Consider the following 25,020-nt stretch of genomic DNA (forward strand, 5'->3'; position numbering starts at 1 on the left):
TAGAGGTTTATCTCTACTAGTAAGTACAGCTCAAGCTTATTCATTTTTCTTGCAGTATAGCATTTTATCATATAAACAGATCATGGCATCTTTGTCCAATCTCCTACAGGTGAATATTTATATTTCCAAATATTTTCCTGTTACAATAAACATCATTGTACCGATGTCCTGGAGCAAATGAGTTTTTAAAAATTGCAGTAATAAGCTCAGTGCCTATAGCTTAGCGGTTAAGGCACTGGCCACGTGCCAGTGACAACTACAACAACAAAATAGCCGGTCATTGTGGTGGGCTCCTGTAGTCCCAGCTACTTGGGAGCTGAGGCAAGAGAATCACTTAAGCCCAAGAGTTTGAGGTTGCTATGAGCTGTGATGCCACAGCACTCTACTGAGGGCAACATTGTGAGACTCTGAATCAAAAAAAATAAAACAATAAAAAATTTAAAAAGATTTTAAAAATTGCAGTAATATTTGCATGACAAAGTTTACCATCTTAACCACTTTTTGTTTTTTTGAACAAAAAAAACCAAGGTCTCACTCTTGCTTAGGCAGGTCTCGAACTCATGAGCTCAAGCAATCCACCTGCCTCAGCCTCCCAGTGTTAGGATTACTAGTGTGAGCCACCACCTGGCCGTTACCCACTTTGAGCTGTACCATCCAGCAGTATCACGTACATTCACGTTGTTGTACAATGTCACCACCACTGCCCTCCAGTACTTTTTCTTCTTTCAAAACTGAAGCACCTTAAACAATAACTCCCCAATCCCTTCCCCTCTCCCCAGCTCCTGGCAACCACCATCCGACCTTCCGCCTCTATGAATGACACTACTCTAAGTACCTCATGTTAAGTGGAATCACGCAGTGTTTGTCCTTATGTGTGTGGCTTATTTCACTTGGCTTAATATCCTCCAGGTTCACATCAAATGAGTGTTTCAGAGAAAACCCAAGACATTAAACATTTCCTTGTGGCAACGTCCAGGCCCTAAGCCACAGAGCACCTGGCTTACTCAGCAACCTGGCTGCCCTCTCTTTTTCTCTACCCTGGCCTCCCCACAGTTAGCTTTTTACAGAGCTGGCACAGTGGTCTTTGAAACCTGAAATCAGAGCGTTTAATGTTCTTCAATAGTTTCCCATTGCCCTTAGAATAAATTCCAACTCCTTATGAAGCCCTGCAGTGCTGTCCCCTAGTGCCTCTCCAATATCGTCCTCCCAGGGGGCTCTGGTCCACTGTCCTTATGGCTTCTGGAACACTGCACAGTTGTTCCTGCCTCAGTCTCTTCCTGTGGCTCATCCCTCAGAACTCAGCCTGAACAACACCTCCTTAGAGAAGCCCTCCCTGGCCACCCTCCGACCTCGATCACATGGCCCCAGTAACCCCCACAGAGCTCCAGGCGCTCTCTATGAGTTTTGTGGCTGCTCAGTCTAGCATGGCTCCTTCGTGGGACTGTGAGCTGCACTAGGGCAAGAATCAGGTCTGTGTAGTTGGTGCCAGCTTCCTGTATTCCTAGTACAATGCCTGGCTCATAGCAGGTGCTCAATATTTTTTGAATGCAAGAATGTGCTTTAATTTGCTCCTCTGGAACACAGCGATATTACCTCACACCTCCCAGCACTGTGGGAAGTCTGAAGGAGACAGTGAATGAACCTAAAGACCCAGAACAGAGCCTCAGTACAGCAGCAGGGCTTGGGAGCTATTTGACTTTGTTTTGAGAAAAGCCAGATTAGCTGTAGGAAGAGAAATTCCACCAGAAACTCTCTGCCTGCAGGCAACACCAGAAAATCCCTCTGACCCACCTCCTCCTCAAACCCCTCCAACCTAAGGACAACTCACCTGGGACCAAGCTCCCGTCCGCCACTGGGCTGGGCAAGGCACACGGTGGCAGGGTCGCCGGGCCTCAGGCCGGTCCCCAGGGCAGGCCTTGGCTGGCATGGCCTTGTGGGTGCCATTGAAGAGGGGCAGCCGGCACTGTACCCCCCGAGTCTGTACCCCCAGCTTCCCGCAGCTTCTGCTGCAGGGGCTCCACTCTTCTGTCACCCACCTGGAGACAGACAGGGCGGGAGGAGGAGGGAAGGTGAGACCAAGCAGACACTTCCTCCTGGGGGATACCTCCCACCCCTAGACAGCTACAGGCAGGAGCTGGAGAATACATGTGGACTTCACAGTGCCTGAGGGCCCAGACCACTGTCCGCCAGGCTGTGTGGCCTCAGGGAGGTCACTACTCTTTCTGAAAAACAGGTATGATATATACTTAAATTCTGGCACCATGTGTCTTCGGGCAAACGAGAAACCCCTCTGAGCCTTGGTTATCCCATCTTTGCTTCATAATTGTCTCAATACCCCGTAAATATTTGCATATCTACTGAGTGCAGACACATCCCAAGTGCTGAGATAGAGCAGTGCACAAATCAGATCAAAGCCACACTCTCACTGGAGATCCTCCAACCTCCTGTGGGTCTCCAGGGTCAACAGCACTATTACTATCACCATCACCACCCACAGAGTGTCAGCACTGAGCCACTATGCTGATGGCCTCCAAGTGTCTTTTAGCCACAGAGCAACTTCCAACAGCCTCTTACACAGACACCTGTTGAATGAGTTAGACAAGAGCAAAAGTGCACCACCAGTGGGCACGGAAGGAGGGTATGCTCCAACTCCTGCTCCCCATCACTTTCCTGAGGACTCTTATAGTAAAGCAGGGCTCTTTCAACCCCATCCTGTAAAAACTAAAACAAAACCCCATGGTTGGGGATAACCCACCAGGGACCTCAGGCTGCAATTACCCCACATGCTCTGTGGTCACAGGCATCTGTGGGGAAAGCAATCTGAACATAGCATAAAGGAACAAGTGAGAGAAAAGCAGACTGTGGATTACGAAGCTATCCGAGGAGAGGTGGGGTATCGAGCCTGAACAGGACACAGGGAGGCCGCCAGCTCCTGCTCTGGCCCATAGTCACATGTCTAGGCCTAGGGCTCTTCCAACCCAAGGGAGCAGGAGCTGCAAGGTCTAGACAGCAGCCCTGCACCCCCAGCCCCAGGAGAACTACTAGGGAAACAGAGATGGACAAGGCGCTCTGCAGTTTGCTATTTGCCGGCTATCCTCAGCCTTGGCCTGCCTGGGGGTGCCAGGGAAGGCCCATGGAGGCTGAAGGGGTCCTGGGGCCAGGTCTACAACAGATTCAGAGGCCTGACCTTGAATCCTCCTTGAAGGCTCTTCCAAATAACCCCAAGAACATGACCTTGTGCTCAGAGTATGTCCTCAGGCCGGGGAATCAAAATCAGTGGCTGGGTCATGGCTGAGAACCGGCAGGCCAGGCTGGGTCCCTGGACTACTGAGGATTGGGCAGAGAGGAAGTTGTGGACAGCACGCTGGCCTTGGCCCAGAGCCCAGAAGCACTGAAAGCCACGCTATCTTTATGGGCCCCTGGATTACTGAGGAAAGCTATGTCCCCAAACTAGCTTCAGTTTCCCCTCTGTAAAAGAACACTGGGAAGGGCAGACAAAGGAAGCCTCTTCTTCCTGATGAATGGGCAAGCAGTATGCTCTCTGCTCTGGGAGTCCTGGCTACAGGGCTGGGTCTCCACGACCTGGTGCTGGGAGAAGCTGGCTCAGCAGCCCTCCTCCTCCTCCAGGGGTTAGGGCCTCACACAGGACCAAACTCCCCGGAGCACTCACGCAGGCTGGGAGCACGGATGCTGGTTGCAGCGCCGGCGGATGGGCTTGGGCCTCTTTTTGTGGTCACACAGGTGTCGCTGCACCATGTGATGGTCATGTCTGCGCCGGCAGCCATATTTGGTGAACTGGATCCCTGTGGGAGGGTGGACTGCCATGGGCCTGGGCTGCCAGGGGCTAAGGAGCCTTCAGGGCTCCTCCCCACTCCCTGAGTGCCTCTGCATGCCCACCTGGTGGGGAAGTGGCTCTGGACAGCTGTGTGTCCCCACAGCAGGTAAGCTCTTATAGGACAGAGGCCTTGCCCCAATACCACTCTAGCATCCTAGCCACATCCCATGTGCCCTGCCCGGGATGGGATTCTGCACACTGGAGATCCTCAAGGAGAAACTGAGGCACGTGCCAGGATATGGCAAAGGGAGACAACCTCAGCCCCCACCCCAGTGCCTTGAGAGGCCCTGCAGAGTCAGGAGACCTGGTACCTCCTCCACAGGCCTTGGTGCACGGTGCCCAGCTCTTGAGTGCCCACTCATAGGTGTCCGTCTCCTCCAGGAGCACATTGTTGCTCCCAATACGGGGCAGCAGGTCCTCATGGATGACATACTTATAGGCCAGGCTGCTGCAGGGGCCACCCTCAGCAGGGGGGAGCACCTGAGGGGAAACAGGAGGTGGCACAGGACCAGAGAGAAAAGTAAGGCCAGAGGGGGGTAGGAGAGGAGGGGCCTAAGAAGGCTGTGAGGTCAGAGCAGAACCAGGGAACACTGGGATGAGTTGTGCTGAGCATAGCTTGGGGGAGGTGTTCAGACCAGCACCTGAACTCAGGCTAACCACCTGCTGAGAGCAGATGGTGCACCTGTGAATGCCCTACTCTTCCACTGACCTAAGTTCTAAAGGGCATGGGAGCTATCAGTCTGCTCAGTCTATCAGTCTACTCTAGAGCACTGCGTCCTGGCTCTAGAAGATGCCCAATAGGCATAGCCTTGGCGCTGGACCCTCACCAGAGACATGATTTGCAAGTATTTTCTCCCATTCTGCAGGTGGTCTCTCTATTTCTTGATAATGTCCTTTGATGCATAGAAGTTTTCATTGTGAAAAAGTCCAAGTCATCTATCTTTTCTTTGGTTGTTTTGCTTCTGGCATCATAGCTAAGAATCCAAAATCATAAACATTTACTCCTCTGTTTTCTTCTGATAGTTCTATGGTTTTAGCACTTATATTTAGGCCTTAGATTTATTTTGAGTTAATTTTTGTGGAAGGTGTGAGGTAGGGATCCAACTTCATTCTTCTGCATGTATTAATATATATCCAATTGTCCTAACACTGTTTCTTGAAGAGATTGTTCTTTCCCCACAAGTGGCCTCCATATTCAAATCAGCTGGCCATGGATGCATGGGTGGTAGATAAATATAAGGCAAATAAAAAAATATATGTTGGATCAAATTAATATGCTCACACCAATAGACCTCAGAGCCTGACCTCTAGGTGCTCCCCAACCGGTGAGGGTGATACCGGAAGCTTCCACTAGCAGGGCCAAGGATGGAGCTCCTCATGGTCCAGACTGCTGGGTTAACAATTGCTGATCCACAAGCCCTGGTCCATGTCTAGGAAGGGGGGTGTGGGCAGAGACGTATCCCAGCCAGGACAGTGGCCCTGTCCCCTTCTCAGGAGGCTGGCACCCCTGGGTCAACTGCCTTAAATGCCCAAGGATGTCACGCCTGGCCATGTCATGATGCACTCTGACTCTGTTTGATGACAGGATGACACAGGGAGCCAGCCTGTCCCTGCCAACACCTCCCTTCAGGGCCCATTTCTGATCCTGCATTAAGGAGAACACACTCCCTGTGTGTGGCATCTGGGGTCTGACAGAGGGGAAACAACTCTTTCATTTCCCTCCCTCACTTGCCATCCTGCCAGCTCTTAATCACAAAAGAGGTGGCCCCAGGATGGAGGGGTGCCTTGATCTTGCCAGAAAAGTGATTTCTACCAGGGCCATGCCAGCTTGGCAACAGAGGCAACAGCATGAGGAACAAGGGGGGAGGCAGGGGCTGACACACAGAGTACAGCTCACCAAGACGGTGATGGCCTCGGGCAGGGGCCCACTGGTCTTAAGGCTTTCCTTGGCATCCTCCACTGTGTCCTCCCACTCCAGGCCCATGGCGGTGAAGGTCCGGCTTGTGGCTTTCTTGCCCTTGGGGTTGAGGATGAAGCTGCCCGTCACCTGGTTCTTCACCACTGGCCAGTGGGGGGAGAGGGTCACACCAATTTCTACTCCCCTCCACAGGGGGCCCATGAATATGACATTCAAGGCCTTCCCAGGGGCCCCTCAGGCCTCCCCTGTCTGCCACTCCTCTCCACCTGAGTCTTCCCCACTCAAACAGGTCTACACACTGTCCCCTACACACACACACACACACACACACGACTTGTCCCTGCTTCTGGATCTTGGCACACACCATTCCTCTCACCCGCACTGATATCTTTATCTTCTTTCCATCTAACTAATCTCTCCTCATAGTTGAGGCTCAGCCCAATACCCCTCCTCCAGGAAGCCTTCTTTGATTGCCCAGCCCTCAGGAATTCTGCCCTCCTTAAAATTTCTATAGTAGCACCTCAAGGTTAAGAGTATAGGCTTGAGGGTGGTGCCTATGGGTCAGTGGGTAGGGTGCCGGCCCCATATACCAAGGGTGGGGGGTTCAAACCCGGCCCCGGCCAAACTGTAACAAAAAATAGCCAGGCATTGTGGTGGGCGCCTATAGTCCCAGCTACTCGGGAGGCTGAGGCAAGAGAATCGCTTATGCCCAGGAGTTGGAGGTTGCTATGAGCTGTGATACCAAGGGCAATAAAGTGAGACTCTGTCTCTGAAAAAAAAAAAAAAAAAAGAGTACAGGCTTGAGTCAAATTGATTATAGGGAATTATTTAGCCCTCCCATGGCTCCCTGGTTCCACCATCTGTAAAATGGAAATGATAATTTTACCCAGCTCACAGGGCTGCAGCTTCCCCACAAGGACAGTCGTGATACACACCATCCCCACGCCCACTGCCAGGCTGTAGGGACAAGAATGAACTTTGCAGAGTGTGTGACATACAGTGGGCACTGTCACCAGGACTATCAGAACAGTCCCTGACTTCTAGCACTGCTGAGACCATAGGTGTCATGCCCACAGCAGCCTATCAGCACATTTCCATCTTAGGGCCATTGGCCCAGCATGGGGCCTGCCAATGGGAGATTATTTGGGGGGGGGGCCGGAATTTTAAAAAAAAAAAATAACATTTTTACCCCTTTAAGTCCTAATCAGTGAGTAACTCACAACTTATTGCCAAAAGACCCTGGGTAGCAGATGGGTGGAAGATATGTAGGTGTGGACACCTATCTAAGGCCCTTAAGTGGGACCCTTGTGGGGATCTGAGCCCCTGAACCAGCTGGGGAGGCAAAGGCTCCCGAGCACCAGAGTGTCCAGGAAGGAAGGAACCTCAGAGCCTCCACCTGGTCCAGATTTAGGTGGTCATCACTGTAACACAAAAGCTAATATTCCCAGAACACTAACCATGTGCCAGTCACTCTGCTGAACTGCTTCAGTCAAATTCTCACACACATCCTAAGGGTTGGACTATTATTAATACAAATGGGGAATCCGAGGCTCCTAGACACATAGTGGGGCATGGAGGTGGGCCAGGGCCCAGTTCTCAAGAGCCAGAGGCAGTAGGCCACAGGGAAGAAAGGACAGCCTTGCCCCCATCCTGGGAGGCCACTGCAGGGATGCCACCCACCTCCTGCCCACACAAGCCTCCTCCTCAGGCTGCCTGACCATTTTCTCTGCCCCATCCCCTCTATAGACTGTCTAAGCTATGGGCTGGGCAGCCCCTCAGGCCCAGTGCAGCTCACTGCCCTTGCCCACTCCTGCACCTCCCAGCATCTGTCACAGACCCCTGACTTTCTACTCCTTCCCTTGTTCTAGAGAGGGTGGTGGGTAGACCAGACTGAACTGTCTACTATCTAGACTTAGGTCTGAGCCCTGGCTCTACCAGTGACCTGCTCTATACCTTGGGCAACTACCTAATCACTCTGTGCCTCAGTATTCTTAACTGAAAAATGGGTTAACAATATCATTCACAGACTGCAATGAGACATAAGTGAGATAATGTATGAAATGCGGAAGCTCACGGCCAGCACATGGTACATATTAACAGCATTCGTTCTCTTCCCTACACTTCCTTTCAGACAGCCCACATCCACAGATTCTAGGAGAGCCTAGTAAGTTTGGATAGAGCCATGGCCTTCACTGCTAGGGCTGTCCCCTGTCCTGGGCTTCTTTAGAGAGCACGTTCTTGGGCAGGCACACACATTCCCAGGGCATGCAAGTACCACACATATTCAATGTGTTTTCACAGAGAGCCCAGGTGCACCTTACTGGTGTATAATCGCACAACCTGTGACAACGTCCAGTTTCAGCTTTTGGGCTGCCCCCCATCTCTCTCCCTCCAGGCTTCCTGGATGGCTCTAACCCTTCAGGGAACTCACCTGACAAGCACACAGATGCATATGCACTCAGCCTGCCCCTGCTGCTAGTAGCCCTGACTTCCACAGAAGACAGTTCTCCCATGAGAATCAAGGAACAAGACTTGTAACAGCAGAAGTAGGTGGAGGGGGCTGCTCATGTTCTAAAATCATCTCCAGGGGCACAGCAGGAACAGTGTCTGTGAGCCCCACTGCTTCTTGGAGTAGATGTCCCTTCTCTCTTTGCCCCTTCCCTCCCCAGCCCCTATTACAGTACAATTCCACACAGCAAGGCGGGCACAGTGGGCAGGACTTGTCTGAACCAAAGTCCACCAAACTTGGGCTCACCATGCCTGATCGGTACAGCTGAAAAGGGTATGGGGCTGGGAGACAGGAGACCTGCACTCGGCCTGGCTCTGCCCCCACCACTGTCAGTTAACTACGGTACACAGAAAGCCCCCAATCTACTTTGGGCCTCAGTTTCTCCTTGTGCCTACTGTGTATTCAGACTACACCCTTTCATGGGCCTTCTAGAGCAGAAGGTTAGGAATCAATCACAGCTGTGCTAAGGAGAGATATCAATGCAGACATATTCTCCAGGGGATACACATTCTCCAGGAGACTTTAAAAAAAAAATTTAAGTCATTACTTTGATGATAGTCTAAAAACACAGATGGAGCCATCTCTGTGATCTTTGAGCCTGCCAAAAGATACTGTGTTTGGTGTTGTGTTTATGATGAGATCTTTGAGAGCTGAACACAAGTGCACGTGGAAGAACCCAGCCATTGCCTGATGTGTGCGATCCAACCTGCTACCCACCTATTTCTGGGACCCTGCTCTGAACCACACTCATGGGGCTTTAATCAGGATATAATTCACATACCATGAAATTCACCCAATCCATGTATGCAACCAGGGATTTCAGCCAGCCATCATCGCTATCTAATTCCAGAACATTTTCATCATCCCCTAAAGAACTCCATACCCATAGCAGTCACGCCCCATTCCTCCCCAAGCCCTTGCCTACCACTGATCCTACTTTCTGTCTCCATGGATTTGCCTCTCTGGACATGTTTGGTTTTTGACTGCCAATTTAGTTTCAGCAAAAACAAAACATAACAAAACTAAACAAAACATCTCTTACATTAACATTCTTTGAATTTTTAATTATTTTGGGCCTCTCATTTTTAATCTATCTTGGCTTCATAACTATATAACTGTTGTAAGCACAAGGTGTAGATACCTCATTTAGTGACTCTGTGTTTGAGAATTGTCCTAACAAGAATAATATAAGGGCCCATAGAGTAGACTACAAAAATGCTCTCAATTCCTCCTATTCCTGTATGTGTATGTCCCTTTGCACTACGACTTTACCACCTCTGACATCAAGATATAGTCCCTTGAATCTGGGTGTGGCCATGTAACTTGGGCCATTAGGACATTAGAAAACGATGCAAGCAGAGACTTGAAAAGTGCTTGCACACTGGGGCTTGTCCTCTCTTGCTATTCCTGAGGATCATGATGACACCAAGTGAGTAACCCAGGTTAACCTGTTGAGGACATGGCCTTGCATGACCCCAGTTGGTAGCCAGTTCCAACCACCAGACATGTGAGGCCATTCTAGACCAACAGCTCCTGAAAGACCTACCACCTGACAACAATGGCATGAGTCCATCCAGGCAGGTGAGCAGAAGAACCAGTTAGCTGAGCCCAGCCCAAACAGATGACCCATAAAACTGGAAACTAATAAACAATTATTTTAAGCCAGTAAGTTTTGAGGGGGGTATCTTATGCTGTGAAAGCTGAAATATCACCTTTAAAAGTCATCTATGTGCACAAGAAATTATTAACTATGATTTCCCCTAGAGAACAAGAGATGGAGAACAACTCCTCTTATACCCCTTTCAGACATTCTGCTATTTGAACCATGGAATGGGTTGTCCATTTAACACAAATTAGAACATAAAATAGGCCAGTCATGATAGCTCACACCTGTATCCCAGCACTTTGGGAAGCTGAGGCAAGAAGACTGCTTGAGCCCAGGAATTTGAGACCAACCCAGACAACATAGCAAAACCCTATCTCTAAAAAATAGAAAAATTACCTGGGTGTGGTGGCATGTGCCTGTAGTTATAGCTACTTGGTAGGCTGAGCCTAGGAGTTCAAGGTTACAGTGAGCTATGATTGAACCACTGCACTCAAGCCCAGGTAACAAAGAGTGAGATCCTGTCTCAAAAATAAAATAAAATAAAAGGGGTTCTCTGCCCATTATTAAACTTTGCAAAATTCTCCATACACTAGATTTTGCCCTCTGCTCTCCCAGCTTCCCCTCTGAGGACAGGGACAGGGCCCCACTGTCCTCCCCCATATCCCAGCACTCACCAATACAATGGAGGGCCTTCTCCAGTGCCTCAATCTGGATGTGCCTGGCACCTGCTGGGATCTGCACCAGTTTGAGAGCTCCTGCCACACAGGAAGATGTGGAAAAGCATTAAGCATCCTCGCCTGGGGACCCCACTGCCAGCATCTCTCACTCCCTATTGGGTAGCCAGGAATGTCTCATTTGATCACTGAACCTCTCTGAACCTCTGTCTCCTCATTTGTAAACTAGGGACAGGAACTTCTCCATGGGGTGCTGGGAGAATCAAATGGTTTGCTCTAGCTTAACATGCCCTGTAAATTTTAAGGGCCCCTGTGTGTGAGAGAGATGCTATTGTTTCCCACTTTCAGGACTCTCTTCTCTTGCTTCTACACTTTCTCCTTCTTTTTGCTCCTCTGGCTTTCTCTCTCCTTCTTTCTTCTCACACCTTCAGCTACTCTACTGAAGGGATTTAGATGAAGCAGGCACATGACTGTCCTAAGCCCACGTGGCCATCCCGATCCAATGCCTAGAAACAAGTCTTCTCAGAACCACCAACCTTCCCCCTGACAATAAAAGGTGAGGCAAAGCTGTAACAATTCCAAAGGGGAAATAGATCCAGCTCATACTAAAGGGTAAAGGACTAATATCTGGCCCTTTTCATTATTAAGTGTGGTCAACTTGGAGGTGGAAATGAAAGTCAAGGAACTCAAAGATCCTAGGAGATCAAAGTAAGAGGGGCCTGTCAAGGTTAAAAAAAAAATTCAGGTGATACAGGAAAAGAAAATTATCAGTCTAGTCTTGGCAACACTTTCAAAATTGTCTGGCCCCTCCCTCCCAGCAAAAGCCCCAGGGCCAAAGAGATGGCTCCCATCTTATCATATTGCCTAGCAGGAAAATGCTTCTTGGAGCTCCTGGGCCACAAAGTCTGGCAGCAGCATGCCCAGGAGGTGAGGTGACCAGCTGTAGCTCACCAGCCCTGGGCAGCCCAGGGAGGTCTGGAAGACAGGCTGCCAGGCTCTTCCTCCCACCCTGGGCTGTGGTACAGCAGCCAGAACCCTAGTCACCCCTCGTTGCCCCAGCCCAGCCAAGCTTACCTGCTTGCTTGGAGGCCTTGCCCAGCGTCCCCTTCACGGTCCTACAGTGAGAGTTGTCACCTCCACAGACTCCACACTTGTCATCAGCCTTCATGGACCCCACCTCCCTGTCACAGCCAACAGGCTAAAGCCAGAGGGGAGGTTAATGGGAAGAGATACCTCTCTCCTACTGCCACCCTAGACAGCAGCCCATGGCTCCTGCCCTGTCCCCAGGCCCTAGCCAGGAGAGAAACCCTGGCCTAAGAGGTATCCCTGGACAGGGCTCCAGCACAAATCTGCCTTGTGACCTGGGTGAGGCCTTATACCAAGTGTAATGATTCTTGCCATCTCCTCTCTCCTCAAACAAGCTGGGCAATAGGGGTATGTTGAGGACCGAGGAGTGTCATGCTTCCCAGGGGCAGGAGGGGCTGCAGCACAGCCCTCTGGTTTCCCTGTCCAGGCAAGGGGGAGTGGCAGGGAGGGGCACCCACCACACACTCTCCACGGGCACAGACACTGTAGGGGTCCCGGTAGCTGCAGCGTGTCCCATCATGGACCACCTGGTTCATGAACACCACATCTCCTGTGTCCTCCGACTGGCAGATCAGCTCACACTTCTGGGCATCTGTTGGGGGAGGGACCACACTAAGTTCCCAGCTAGGCTCAGAGAAAGTGGACTAGCCCAGGACATCACCCCACAGGCTGGCCAAGAAGGCCCAGGCACCAGCTCTGGGCAGTCAGGGAGTAGTAGTTGTGAAGTAGCAGCTTAAAATCCCTGCAGTGTCACTTATGATCAGCTGGTTGACCTTGGACAAATGAACTGACCTCTCTGAGCCTCAGTTCCCTGTTTTTATTACCCCTGATCAGTAAAATGCCAAATCAGGTTATTGAAATAAAATCAAGTGTTAAAATAATAATAACCATGATAATAAGCCAACACTTAGTGAAAGCTTACTATGTACCAAATATTTCTGAGATCTTTACACCTTAAAATATAACTTTAAATGCTTTTCATGAATTAACTCATTCAACCGTCTCAACATCCCAATAATGTAGGTTCTAGCCTTAGAGGAGGAAACTGAGGACCAGACAGATTAAGGAACTTGTTCAAAGCTGCATAGCCATACAGGAAGTGGTTCAGCCAGAATGCTAACCCAGGCAGTGTGGCTTTAGTCCTGCTCTGATCACTGTAACATTTCACTGACACAGGTATGATGGTGTATGTTAATGTGTTCCTAACCATCAGGCTGCAAGAAAGAAAGGAAAAACAGTGGTCTGTCCATTTACAAAATAGAGCAGCAGTCAGGGAGGGAGGGGATCCTTTCTGGTTTTAACAATTAAATGTTTTCTTCTCCATCTGTGCTATTGCTGTCCTAAAAAGGAGGTTCCAGAGAGTGTATAAACACTTGCTGTGCTTCTTAGAAAATGGGAGGTTGGGGGCTTAGCTAATTTCCTGGAATTTGCCTAAAAGTCCTGGGAAAAACCCCAAGTCCAACTGCCCCACAGGCCTCCCAGCCACTCCTCTCCACACACTCATTTGCTTTCTGAACAGATCTGGAAGGCTTTCAAAGCAAGTCTCCCTCCACCAGTTTCTAAGCAACCTGCCTAGCTCCTTACTCCTGGTGCCTGGGCCCCGAGGACACCTGCTAACTCCTTACCTCCAGCACACAGGACTCAAATCTAGAGCCAGGATCTCCAAGAGCACCTTGGACTACATGCACGGGAGCCAGATTCCTAGTGGGGCCTGGGCCGGACAGGGGTTCCAATCCTCCAGAAGATAGGGAGGCTCCCGACCAGTGTGCCCAGACAGGCAGATCTCTGACAGCAGTGGAAGCCAACAGTGGCGAGGGAGTGGTGAGCTCCCTGGACTAGAAAAAATCCAAGACACCCCCTGCAAGGATACTCTGAAATATAATGGTGTACGTTATACACCAGAGTATACTCTGGAGGAGTCTGGCAATGACAGACTTCTGAGGTCCCTTCCAACTTGAAGTTTCTCTTATTCTTAACATGAGCTGAAAAGCTGAAGTGCCTGAGGTCAACCCCTGGCTCAGGGGAGGAAAGTCCACCAGCATGGATGCACTGGGCCAAGGGCTGCATGGTAGGGAATGAGCATCTGCCCATGGAGAGGTGACAGGGGACAGATGGGATCAAAGGACTGTTAGGGATCCTTCCACTAAGGGACCATGAGTCCCATCCCTTTGCTAGATGCCCTGCTGTCCCAGGAACTATCACTGAACATGCCTGAAAATAGATGGGAACTGACACCTACATGGTCCCCAAATTCAGACCTCCTATATAAGCCCAGAGACCTATCCCAGAGCAGCCTGGAGGTGTCAGTGGGATAGTCCCTCAAGCTTCCATATGCCTACATTTCAAAATTACTTTCTTTCTTTTTGAGATAGAGTCTTGTGTTGTTACCTGGTTATAGAGTGCTGTGGCTTCATGGCTAACAGCAACCTCAAACTCTTGGGTTCAAGTGATCCTCTTGCCTCAGCCTCCCGAGTAGCAAGGACTATTGGCACCCACCATAACGCCCACCTATTTTTAAAGAGAGGGTCTTACTCTGGCTCAGGCTGGTCTTCAACTCATGAGCTCAAGCAATCGGCCTCCCAGAGTGCTAGGATTATAGGCGTGAGCCACCATGCCTGGCCTTCAAAATCACTTGCAATGACTCTGATGAAACGGCAACCCAATCAGAAAAACCTATAAACATGGCATTAATAGGACTGAGTCTCTCGGGACATTGGTTATGCAAGGTAAAGGGCACCACACCTGCCCTTGGTTTCCATGCAGGTAAAGACAGATTTCTGGAACAGCCTAACAGCTAACACCACTTCTGGCATTGGTAGCACCTCTGGGTGAAGAGCCCCTTCCTCAAGACACTTTCCTTTTATCTTCTATCATACTTATTTGTCATAAGTATGCAAATCAGGAAGGTCCCAAATGGGGCTCCAGAGATATGCAACACACAGGCCTGAATGGCTATGTCCCTTCTGGCACCCCCACTGTCCCTCCACCTTCACTGGCAAGCGCAAGGGTAGGAGGTCCTCCCTGGGCACACATAGCCCCAGCAGCTGCCTGAGGATATGAGGAGGTGACAGGGTATAGGGCGGGCTCACCATCCTCAGGCTCGTAGGGGACCCAGCTGTGCTTGGCATTCTGGTGGGTGTAGTAGGAGTTGCGCTTAGCACACTGCTGGGCCCGGAAGTCCTCGTAGGGCCCAGGACACTCTTCGCTGTTGCAGACCTGATACTCGAACATGGGCCCTGAGCACGGGCGGCCTCCATAGGCTGGGCTGCGGCAGGCACAGAGCAAAGGGGTGATCTTGCTGGCTGAGAACGCTAAGGAGGGCCAGGCTCCCCACACAGCAATTACAAGGGCCACCACTCACTTACACACCAGAGTGGGGGCTGCTGCACTCAGCCCTCCAGATCCTCTCCCCTCCAATTGTGCCACCCTTCAGGCATACACCACCTACTCTACTGTGTGTGGGTATGTGAGCATGTGAGAGAGAGAGACAGACAGGCAAACACCGGGACTCTCCGACTGAGCTGGAAGAGAAATCAGTCTTATTTATCTTTTTTTTTTTTTTTGAGACACAGTCTCACTTTGTCGCCCTCAGTAGAGTGCTGTGGACTCACAGCTCATAGCAACCTCAAACTCTTGGGCTTAAGTGATTCTCTTGCCTCAGCCTCCCAAGCAGCTGGGACTACATTGCCTGGCTATTTTTTGTTGCAGCTGTCATTGTTGTTTAGCTGGCCTGGGCCAGGTTCAAACCCGTCAGCCCCAGTGTATGTGGCTGGTGCCATAACCACTGTAATAGGGCAGTCTTATTCACCTATACTCCACTGTCACACAGGGCCCAGCACATAGTAGGCCCTCAATATATGACTCACCTACTCCTATGTGCAGCCACCCTCATTTAATATCATAATAAATAAGGAGTGGTAAAGAAACATGGACTTGGCATCAGAAGACCTGGATTCCAAGCCCTGACTGTGCAACCTTAGCCAAGTCACTTGCTGTGCCTTAATTTCCCCTTGAAGAGAGGAACCATAATCCCTCTTATTTTACCTATCTCTTAGTACATCTATGAAGAATAACAAGAAAAGTTATTTTAAAGCAATCTATATACTCTCTCCTCCAGGGCAAGAGGATTACCTAAGACACTGATACAAAGTGTCCAAGCACAGGAGATTAATAGCATTCCACTCACAGGATGCCAGAGACTCACATAGATTTTTGCACCTAAGTGCTCAGTATCCACCTAGCGCAGAGGAAGTAGGCAATATATCACCATCATAATAATAACTATAACAGCAGCTGTTGTCTATTAAGTGCTTAATCTGTGCTGGCATGGTGCTGAGAGCACACACATTATTTCATTTAAGTCTCATAAAATAAATATAGTTATTATGACAGAGGAGCTCAGTAAATGACAGCTTTGATCAAGGGGAAATTGTCAGTCATGGCTGCAAGGTGGTTTACTCAGAGCAGGGGTCCCGGAGACTTTGTATGACCCTAGCTTCTGCATCCCCTACAGACAGAAGTCCCAGAGTGTCTGTTTGGCTCACATTTGTAAAGGCCACCACGGCGATCCTACAACCCTGCAATTCCACAGTATTCATCATGCCAAGTATTCAACCCTGCTTGCGAGGCTGAGGCAAGAGAATAGCTTAAGCCCAGGAGTTTGAGGTTGCTGTGAGCTGTGAGGGGCAAGGCCAGGCCCTGTCTGTGTAGAGGTCTAGAACCCCCATGTTCCTAGAGCGAAGTGACCACATGGCCAGCCTCAGCCTGTACCTGCCTCTCATGATGCTGTTCCAGGCAGGCTGCTTCAGCCTGGGAGGTAGAGGCCATGGAGCACTTGGGCTAGGAAGCCCCCAAACATACATGGGCCGGGGGAGGGGGAAGTTAGGGGGTGCGGGGGGAGCGGAAAATCCCTACAGAGGAAATGAGAAGGGAGAAATGGCTCTCTCCATCAACGCTGAAATTCAGGAGAGGGGCTTTGATGTTAGAAAGAGGTAAGTTTAGAAAAACTAGAGGAAGATTTTTCTCCATGTGGTAGATAAAGAAACTTGGGCAAGTTTATTCTTCTAAAACATGTACAGTGAGGTTAGATGGAAGTTTAGCAGGAGGACTAGAGTCATGGGAGGGCTTGTTAAACAAACAGTCTTGGCCCACACAGACCCTGGGGAATCTTCTGCCCACAAGGGCTCCAGGTTCACCGACTGAGACACAGGCACAGATGTCAGATCTGATGGGTCATTAGTAATATAGGTGGGAGTTACCCCCCCACCCCACCCCCGCCCAGCCCCCACCAATCTCAGGTCCTTCTCCACCAGTATACACAACCACCCACAGGGCCATTCTCTCATGCACCCTCTCTCCCCAGTGCCTTCCCCTACAAGCTCCTTGCCCTAGGGAGGGGACCTCCTGCCCTGCCCACCCCAGGCAAGTGTACTCACGGGGGGTTGTCGCAGCTCCGACTTCGGGATCGCACCCCGCCCCCACATGACCTCGAACATGACCCAAACTTGGTCCAGGAGCTCCAACCTCCATCCTGGCCGTAAGTTTGCTCTGGTGACTTCCAGATGCAGTGACCTTTGAAGCACCACTGGGGTGGAGCAAAGGGCATGAGATTACCCTAAGCCTCTGCGGCCAAGGCTGCCCTGGAAGGTAGCCAGGTAGGCACCCTGCTGGTTAGTGGACACCACGGGGGAGCCCAGAGAAGAGGATGTCCAGAGCACAAGCCTAGGGCAGGAGTTGAGCAACCCTGGACACAGGGTCACCTCTCTGAGCCTGCTCCATAGCTAGACATGCCGATAACTGTACCTGCCCATGTGTGGCATGCAATGAGATAATGCCAGGCACACACAGCCCTCCAGAAATGGCAGGTAGTGTTATTAATGATTATAATAAAGTGTAGTTATTCAGTTCATCACTCCAGGAGAAATAAAGTGCTGATAGGGAGAGGAGACACAATCTCCCCACACTACCCAGAATTGATCTTGGCTCTGTACCTCGAAATCACCTTCCAGGGGCCATGATCAATTGTGTTCCCAGGAGACAAGCCAGCCATATGGGGAGGTCTTTCCATGCAGTGAAGGGGTGTGTGCATGAAGTCCGAGGCCTGGGTGTGAATCCCAGCTTGGCCATTACTAGCTGTGTGTGGCTCCTTAACCTTGTGGAGCCTCAGTTTTCTCACATGTTAAATGGGACTGTTCTAGGAACTGAAGCCAGTAACACCCGCCAAGATCTCAGCACAGTGCCAGGAAATCAAAGAAGGACCCCACTAAAGAGGACTCCCTTCCTTCTTCCTGTAGGGTACCACAAGAACCACGGCAAAGCTCTCTGGGGAACTCAGTGGTGCTCAATCATGGAATTACCCAGGGGAGATTTTATAACTCCAAATGCCTGGGCTTTACCCCAGACCAACTAAGTCAGAATCTATAGGAAACTATAATGAAGTATATTTACACACCAAAAAATTCACTCATTTCAGTGATTTTTCATAAATTCATAGAATTCTGTAACTGTCATCACTATCCAATTTCACTTGACCTTGGCCAAGGCCAAGAAGCAATACCACTATCCAATTTCAGAACATTTCCCTCATCCCAAACAGATCCTCTGTGCCCACTTACAGTCACTCCCTGTTCTAGGGGTAAGGATATTTAAAGTTCCCCCAGTGATTCCATACACAGTCAAAATCAAGAAATAGTGTTTAATTTTTGTGTGAAATTGCAACTGGGAAGAGCCTGGAATTCTCAAGCACCTGGGTAAACTTCAGAAGTAGAAACACCTGGAGCAGGTATAATCAGCCTCTCAGATCACATTTGCAATCCCAGCACTCTGAGAGGCCCAGGCGGGTGCACTGCTTGAGCTCAAGAGTTCAAGACCAGCCTGAGCAAGAGTAAGAACCTCCCCCTCCTACTCGCCACACCATCTCTAAAAAGTAGCCAAGCTTTGTGGTGGGCACTTCTAGTCCCAACTACTTGGGATGCTGAGCCCAGGAGTTTGAAGTTGTTGTGAGCTATGATGCCACAGCACTCTACCGGGGGCAAGAAAGTGAGACTCTGTCTCCAAAAAAGAAAAAAAAATAGTAATTAAAAAATAAAGAAAGCCTGCTAGGTGTAGAGTTCCCAGGTGGGGGAAGCATCAATTATCTGGGAAGAGCCCAGGAGATGGTCAGCAGGACAGGTGTGAATGGGATGAGCCTGGCTAGGGCAGAGGGCAGGCTGGTTGGTGGGTCCCCAGTGGCTGAGCTCACAGCTAATGCTAAGTAGTCACCTCTCTTAGAGGCCAGGCACAGTAGCCCATGTCTGTAAACCCAGAATTTGGGAGTCTGAGATAGGAGGATCCTTGAGGTCAGGGGTTTGAGACCAATACAAATAGACCCCCATGTCTATAAAAAAATTTTACTCAAAAGGATGAGACAGGAGGATTGCCTAGCACAGGAGTTTAAGGCTGCCGTGAGCTATGATTGCACCCCTGGACTCCAGTCCAGCCTGGGTGACAGAGCAAGACCCCCACCTCAATTAACAAAAAAATTCAATCACCTCTCTTAACACCTTGCTTCTTCCCAGCTCTCTCACTTGCTTTGACATGGTTCAGAAACTTCAGAACAACCCTGGGGGGGTGGGAAGGATGCTTGGTCAGGCATCAGCAGGCTGTGAGGGTCCATGAATGGCCTACACAGTGATCAGGGGCCAGCAATAGAGCAGATAAGGGTTTCAGACTCTGCCATAAGGTCCCCTGACAAATAAAGTCCTGGCACCCACACACCCAAGGGAGCAAACACATGCCAGTAACTATGAGAAGGCAGGTGGGAGATAACGACTGATGTGAAACAGCGATAGCAGGGGCTAGGGGAGTAGGCAGGACACTTGAAAGCTTCTCCACAACCTTTCTCTGCTAATCACTCTGGGCAAATTCAACAAGTTCCTTAACCTGTCTGTACCTCAGGCTTCTCATCTGTGAAAAGGGAAAAAGCTCTCCTGCTGGAGGGGCTATGAGATCACACTAACCTTGCCAGCCACAGAGGCAAAGGACTGCGATGTGGGAGGAAAGAAAGGGTGAGTTCATGGAACACTCCATACACTTCAACCTGCACGCTGGGCTCCCACCTGTCCTTAAGCACCGACCCCCATACCAGATAGACTTAGAGGGAGGAGCCAGGGGATTCCCTGGAACCCATGTAAGATGTTGGGCACCCACACCCCAGGAAGGCCACTCCTTCTCCCACTGCAGACCCGGCAGGTACCTTGCCTGGTGCACACCCGGTCCCATCCAGTGGGGGCCCCTTCTTGGTCTTGCAGAAGTATGGGTTGTCAGGGTGGCTGCACCACAGCTGCTTGCAGGGCTCAAACGTCCTGAACTGCGTGGCAAGGGGATGCGGTCACCAGGCTGGACTAGCTCTCCAGCTCTGACGCGTTGTCCAAGGGGCAAAGGGCAGTGACAGAGAGAGAGGAGAGCACTGTGGATGCTGGTGCCCACAGCACTGCAGGGAAGGCAGTGAAGCTCCACTCTATCCCCAGGGGCCCTGCTTCCTCCACACGCCTCCACTCCCTCCTACTCTCTCCAGGCCCCCCTCCCCGCCTTTGCAGAAGCTCTTTTGTTACAGAGCTTGGACTTGGACTTGTGGATATGGACTGGTCTGAACCCACAATACCCCTGAACCCTGTGCAGGTGGGGGGTCCCTGAGAGGGCTATTGATTTCTAGCCCAGACCACTCAGCACCCAGAAGGTTTGAGACTCCATCACCCTCTAACTTGGACACCAAGCTGCACCAGGGGCTCATAAGATTATGTTTCAGGTTGTCCAGGAAAGCCCCAACTTCCTTAATATTCTCCCACCACCCCCTACCCGCCAGACAAGTGTCCTACACATACATCTCTCAGGCACTGAAATCCACATCTCAATCCTCCATCTGCAAAGGCTGTCAGACCACATGTCCCAAGGGTGGATGGCCTGGACAGTGGGGAGGGTGACCACATACGAAGGATGCTCATGGTACCAAACGGGGCTTCCTGGTTCTGCAGAGGTTGAGGGGGCTGCACTCCCAGATAAGGGGTATGAAGCACCTGAGTTACCAAGGCCTGCCCCCTTCAGAAAGCCCCGACCTCGAGAGGTCCCATGTTACAACAACCTAGCCTGGGCCTGGTTAGCAGTCGTTGGGTCCTCTCCTGAGTGGCTCTAGCTGGTCTCCAGGTTCAAGGTCTCCCCCGGCCCTGTCCCACAGGCTAGTAAAAGGGCTGTGCTCCCTTGTATCTATGTCCTCACGCCTGGGCAGCAGGGGCATAGAATCCACCCTGTCATGCAGAAGGTAAGGAGTGAGACGACAATGTCCTTCCTAATACCTCAAGGGTGTAGGAACAATTGCTCCACCAGCCCGGAGCCCAGCACCTCATCTGACACCTGGATGGCCTCACAAGTCAGCTGCCCAGGTTAGGAGCCTCCGCAGGAGTCTCTTGGCTGCCCACACTCTCCTTTCCTGCTTTCCCACCTTTCTCAGAGCTAAAGTAATCTCAAGCCGTAGTACACACTCACCCCCACAGGTGTTCACTCTGCATCCCCCCAGGGTGGCACTACACCCGTGGGCCTACTGACAAGCTTTGCAGAAGGTGCCCCAAGAAGGACCAGTCTGGGTGCCCCTGGCCTGGCAGAGGCTGGGTGGGAGCTCACCGCCAAGCAGGTCTGGTATCCACTGCCGAAGTCAAAGCGGCACTGCTCGTCCATTGAGTAGTCAACCCCAGGCAGCTCCGGGGGCTGGGGCCAGGTGGGCTCAAAGGGGTCGTCAAGGAGGCAGTCGTAGGAACTGCCGGAGCAGGCAAGGAGGGTGAGCCGGGCCAGTGGAAGGTAGTCCCTGCTGTCCTCTCCCAGGGGCTGGGGTTCTAACAAGCAAGGCCTGCATCTGCTGCCCTGTGCCTGGAGCCGTGCCTTCCAGGGAGGACAGGCCACCCTGAGCATTTTCCTTGTTTCCCTGGTGACAGGGTCAGGGAGAGGTGGGGTGCAGACTCTGTCTGCAGCCAGGGCAAGGACCCCCAGGACTGGAGTTAGGAGCCTAGTTTGCAGCTGGCTTATGGGGTCAGTTTTGCCTATTTTAAAGGGATACATTACAGCCAAGATTAAGGGCTGATTCACTGCACTGAAAGAGGAAGGCCAGCTCAGCATACAAGACGCACACAGGGCAGGCTACCCTGGCCAGTCTACCCTATGAGACTGTATCTCTGCCTCCATGTGCCCAAACCCAGTCTGGTTCCCTTCTTGGGCCTTAAGCTCCTGAGTCTAAAGCTTGTGTACCTGAATGTCCCTGAAGACCCTGCAGCTGACCAGCCACGCAGAGTTGGGTACATAGGACTGGGGCCAGGAACAAGCAGGGAGATGGGGGAGCAGGAAGCACCGTTTGGCGTGCCTATCCCTCCGGGGCCTTGGGGAGACAGTGGGATCCGGCCCTCCCCAGTGGCTCCTCATCTTCAGCACACATAAATATCACCTACATTAAACCCAGATTCCTAGACATAACCTTACAGACTCTAACTCACCATCTTGGATGGGGCCAGAAGATCTGCATTCTTAATTGGAACTTATGCAAGTGATCACACCTTAAAACTAGGCTAATCCACTTGGGACGCTAATGGGAGTGTTTAGGCTAAAGGTGGAGAATGGGGCACTGATTTTGGGGAGACAGTGGCTGCGTGACCTCTGCTCAGAGTGGCCGGCTGCTTGCTCCCCTGTCCCAGCCCCGAGGTTGGAGGTAACCTACGGGAGGTAGCGGCTGAGCTCCAGCTTACTGCAGCGGGACCAGTGGAAGCGGTGGAAGGCCGCCTGCACCAGGGGCGCCATGACACTGCCCAGGCTGGTCTCGTCTGCGCAGCCGTTCCCCTGCCCATCGTGCTCCATGCCGAGCCTGGAAAAGAAGGCAGAGGAGGCCTGAGCCATCCTGGGAAGCCTGCTCCTGGGAAAGCAGGCAGGCTGGAAGACCCCGGCCTCAAGTTCCTGGCCATGCAGCAGGGAGGATCAGCCCTCTCTCGCCAAGGCTGCTGGAGGGAGGCTACCAGCAGTGGAGTTGGGCTTATCCTGCCCTCCAAATCTTTGCTGCCGCTCTTCTCTGCTCCCAACACCTGCCCCTCCTAGAGTCCCACCCACATCCTCACAGCTTCCAAGATCAGCTCAGGCTCCAATTGGACGCTGGCCCTGTGGGCTGCCCTCCATAGCAGAGGCCACCTATCCCACCATTAACAACTTACAGCCATTTTCTGTCTTCCCATCAGCCCAAAGGCCTTTGAGCTCAAAGATGGGGTCTCATTCAATTCAACCTCATTTACTGAGCCTGTGTGCCCACCTCTTATGCTTCTCTGAGACTCTGCAGGACTGGGCAGAGAGCTATGCACATGTCTTCAGGCACTAACTTCATAACAGTTTACACTGAAGTTTGCTCTTGACATTTACATCTCGCCTTGCTCACTAGGCAGACACACAGGAGTCTAAGCTTGACCTTGTCTCTCCACAGGGGATGCGGGGCTCAAAGGTTTCCCTGGTGTCAGCCCCCATGATGCCAAGGTAGAAAGGAGGCCCCACCTTCCACCAGGCGCACAGCTGGGATGAATTCATCAGGGCTGCCAGTGTCCCTTGGTCCTACCCTCGTGGACACTGGACAGTGGTTTGGCTTGTTTGTCTCCACCCAGCACATAGCTTCTTGAGGGCTTCTCTGCCCTGTTCTCCACCATGGCCCCATTCCTAGGCTCAGCACACAAAAGGTGCTCATACTGGTTGAATAAATAAATAAATATATTCTAAATAAAATTCAAGCTGCAGGATTAGACAAGCCAGCATTCTACTGTGCCCATTACCTGAGCGTTCAGCAAGCCTGTTAATGATGGGCCAGAGAGGACCGAGCACCAGCCTGGGCTGAACAGGTCTCGGAGGGTCTCAAGGTACAGAAGGAATGGAGGCAAGCCAGGGATGGAGACCATCCAGAGATAACCGGCCCCTGCTTGTGATGGGGACACTACTACTGACCTGCACAAAGGCTAGGCCACATCTGGTCCCCCACGGCCGTGGGATTTGGAGGTTGGACCCAAGGCAGGTCTGAGCTGCTGTCCTGGCCCCTTAGCTCTGTCTATGTCAGGGCAGGGCCTGCCTCCACAGGCAGCTCCAGGAGGCCACACCTCTGGGACAGGCCAGCTCCTCTAGCACCTCCACTGGGACTTGGGCAGACTTGATCTGAAGTGCAGCCACCCATAACCACACAACTCAGTGGAGCTCACAACCACAGCCCCTCCCGCCCTACTGGTGCTACTTACACATGGCCAGTCTCATGGGCCACCACAAAGGCCGATGAGAAGCCATCCTCATGGTTAAGGGCACAGCTTCTCAGGGGGTGACACATGCCAGTGACGGGCGCATAACCTGTGGAGGAGAGGGAGAGAGGGCAGGTGAGGTAGGACACACTGAGGTCTGTGCCCAGCCTGGCCACCTGATCAGTGCCAGGGGGCCCCTGGAGAAAGAAGGGTCTCTCAAAGTTCCGCACAGCAGAGCAAATCTGGGCCAGTTGCCTCCACATCCCAAAGCTTGATGGCTTCCCTCTTGGCCTACAGCTTCCCAGGGTCTGCCAGCCCCCTCCAGACCAGCAGCGGGATTTCTAGGAAGCCTGTGCACGCTTGCTAGTCCCACTGTCAATCAACAAACAGGCTCCAGTTGCCTTCTGCACAGGAGTCGGGGGGTAGAACTGTTAGGTCATATGGGGAAAACAGAGCCACCCTCACACTTAGAGAACTGCAATTTAACAGGGAGATGATTCAATGAGGTGAGGGCCTGAAGCACTAGCACCCAAGTAGGGATGTAGGGATGATTTGGAGGAAAGGGAATAGTTTTGACTGAAGGGGTGAAGGGGACCAGGGAATGACTTAATGGGGCAACAAAGGGCAGCCGAGACAACTCTCAGAAGGTGGGAAGGCATGGGCAGAGGTGCACGCAGGCCACCAGGGACCATGGTAGCACAAGGGGCTGGTGGGAGAGACAATGCAGCCAACAGTTACTAAGCTCTGTTGTGTACAGGGCCTGGGTCCTAATAGCCTCCAAGGCAGGTGAAGACAGACAGTACATCCCTTCCTGGGTCTGCAGTCCACCAGCCAGAGCCTCCTCTGACTTAAGAGTTGCTGACTTTTATTTGCAATGCCTTGGGGAACATATTAATAACAAGAAGCTGCAGCTGAAAGGTTTCTGGGACCTCTATTTCCTGGAACTCTGGGATTTGCTCCACACATGATGTGAGTTCCAGCATATATATGTGTGCATGCATGCATATCTGTGTCTATGTGTGAACGCTGTGTGTGTGTGAAAATGTGCGCAGTTCTCTGCATGTGCAGGTGCATTTGTGGTCTTCACCTGTGTACCCCGTAGTGTCTATCTGCATGCGTG

At 51.5% G+C, this 25,020-nt stretch overlaps 1 protein-coding gene across 2 annotated transcripts in view; it reads right to left on the bottom strand.

Moving 5' to 3' along the window:
- Positions 1–25,020, bottom strand: part of ADAMTS14 (ADAM metallopeptidase with thrombospondin type 1 motif 14) — a 77,698-nt gene that overhangs the window by 6,637 nt on the left and 46,041 nt on the right. For both annotated transcript variants that reach the window (XM_003783589.3, XM_003783590.2), the window contains 13 exons: positions 23,904–24,009; positions 22,364–22,507; positions 21,283–21,415; positions 19,862–19,975; positions 17,064–17,212; positions 14,718–14,893; positions 12,087–12,220; positions 11,617–11,740; positions 10,543–10,623; positions 5,733–5,896; positions 4,147–4,315; positions 3,671–3,803; positions 1,829–2,036 (listed from right to left, as the gene is read on the bottom strand). In XM_003783589.3, the coding sequence (XP_003783637.1) occupies positions 1,829–2,036; positions 3,671–3,803; positions 4,147–4,315; positions 5,733–5,896; positions 10,543–10,623; positions 11,617–11,740; positions 12,087–12,220; positions 14,718–14,893; positions 17,064–17,212; positions 19,862–19,975; positions 21,283–21,415; positions 22,364–22,507; positions 23,904–24,009 (1,835 nt within the window). The remainder of the gene's footprint in view (positions 1–1,828; positions 2,037–3,670; positions 3,804–4,146; positions 4,316–5,732; positions 5,897–10,542; positions 10,624–11,616; positions 11,741–12,086; positions 12,221–14,717; positions 14,894–17,063; positions 17,213–19,861; positions 19,976–21,282; positions 21,416–22,363; positions 22,508–23,903; positions 24,010–25,020) is intronic.

This window comes from Otolemur garnettii, unplaced genomic scaffold, assembly GCF_000181295.1.
Source record: "Otolemur garnettii isolate 467f Iridium unplaced genomic scaffold, OtoGar3 scaffold00008, whole genome shotgun sequence".
Classification (NCBI taxonomy): Eukaryota; Metazoa; Chordata; class Mammalia; order Primates; family Galagidae; genus Otolemur; species Otolemur garnettii.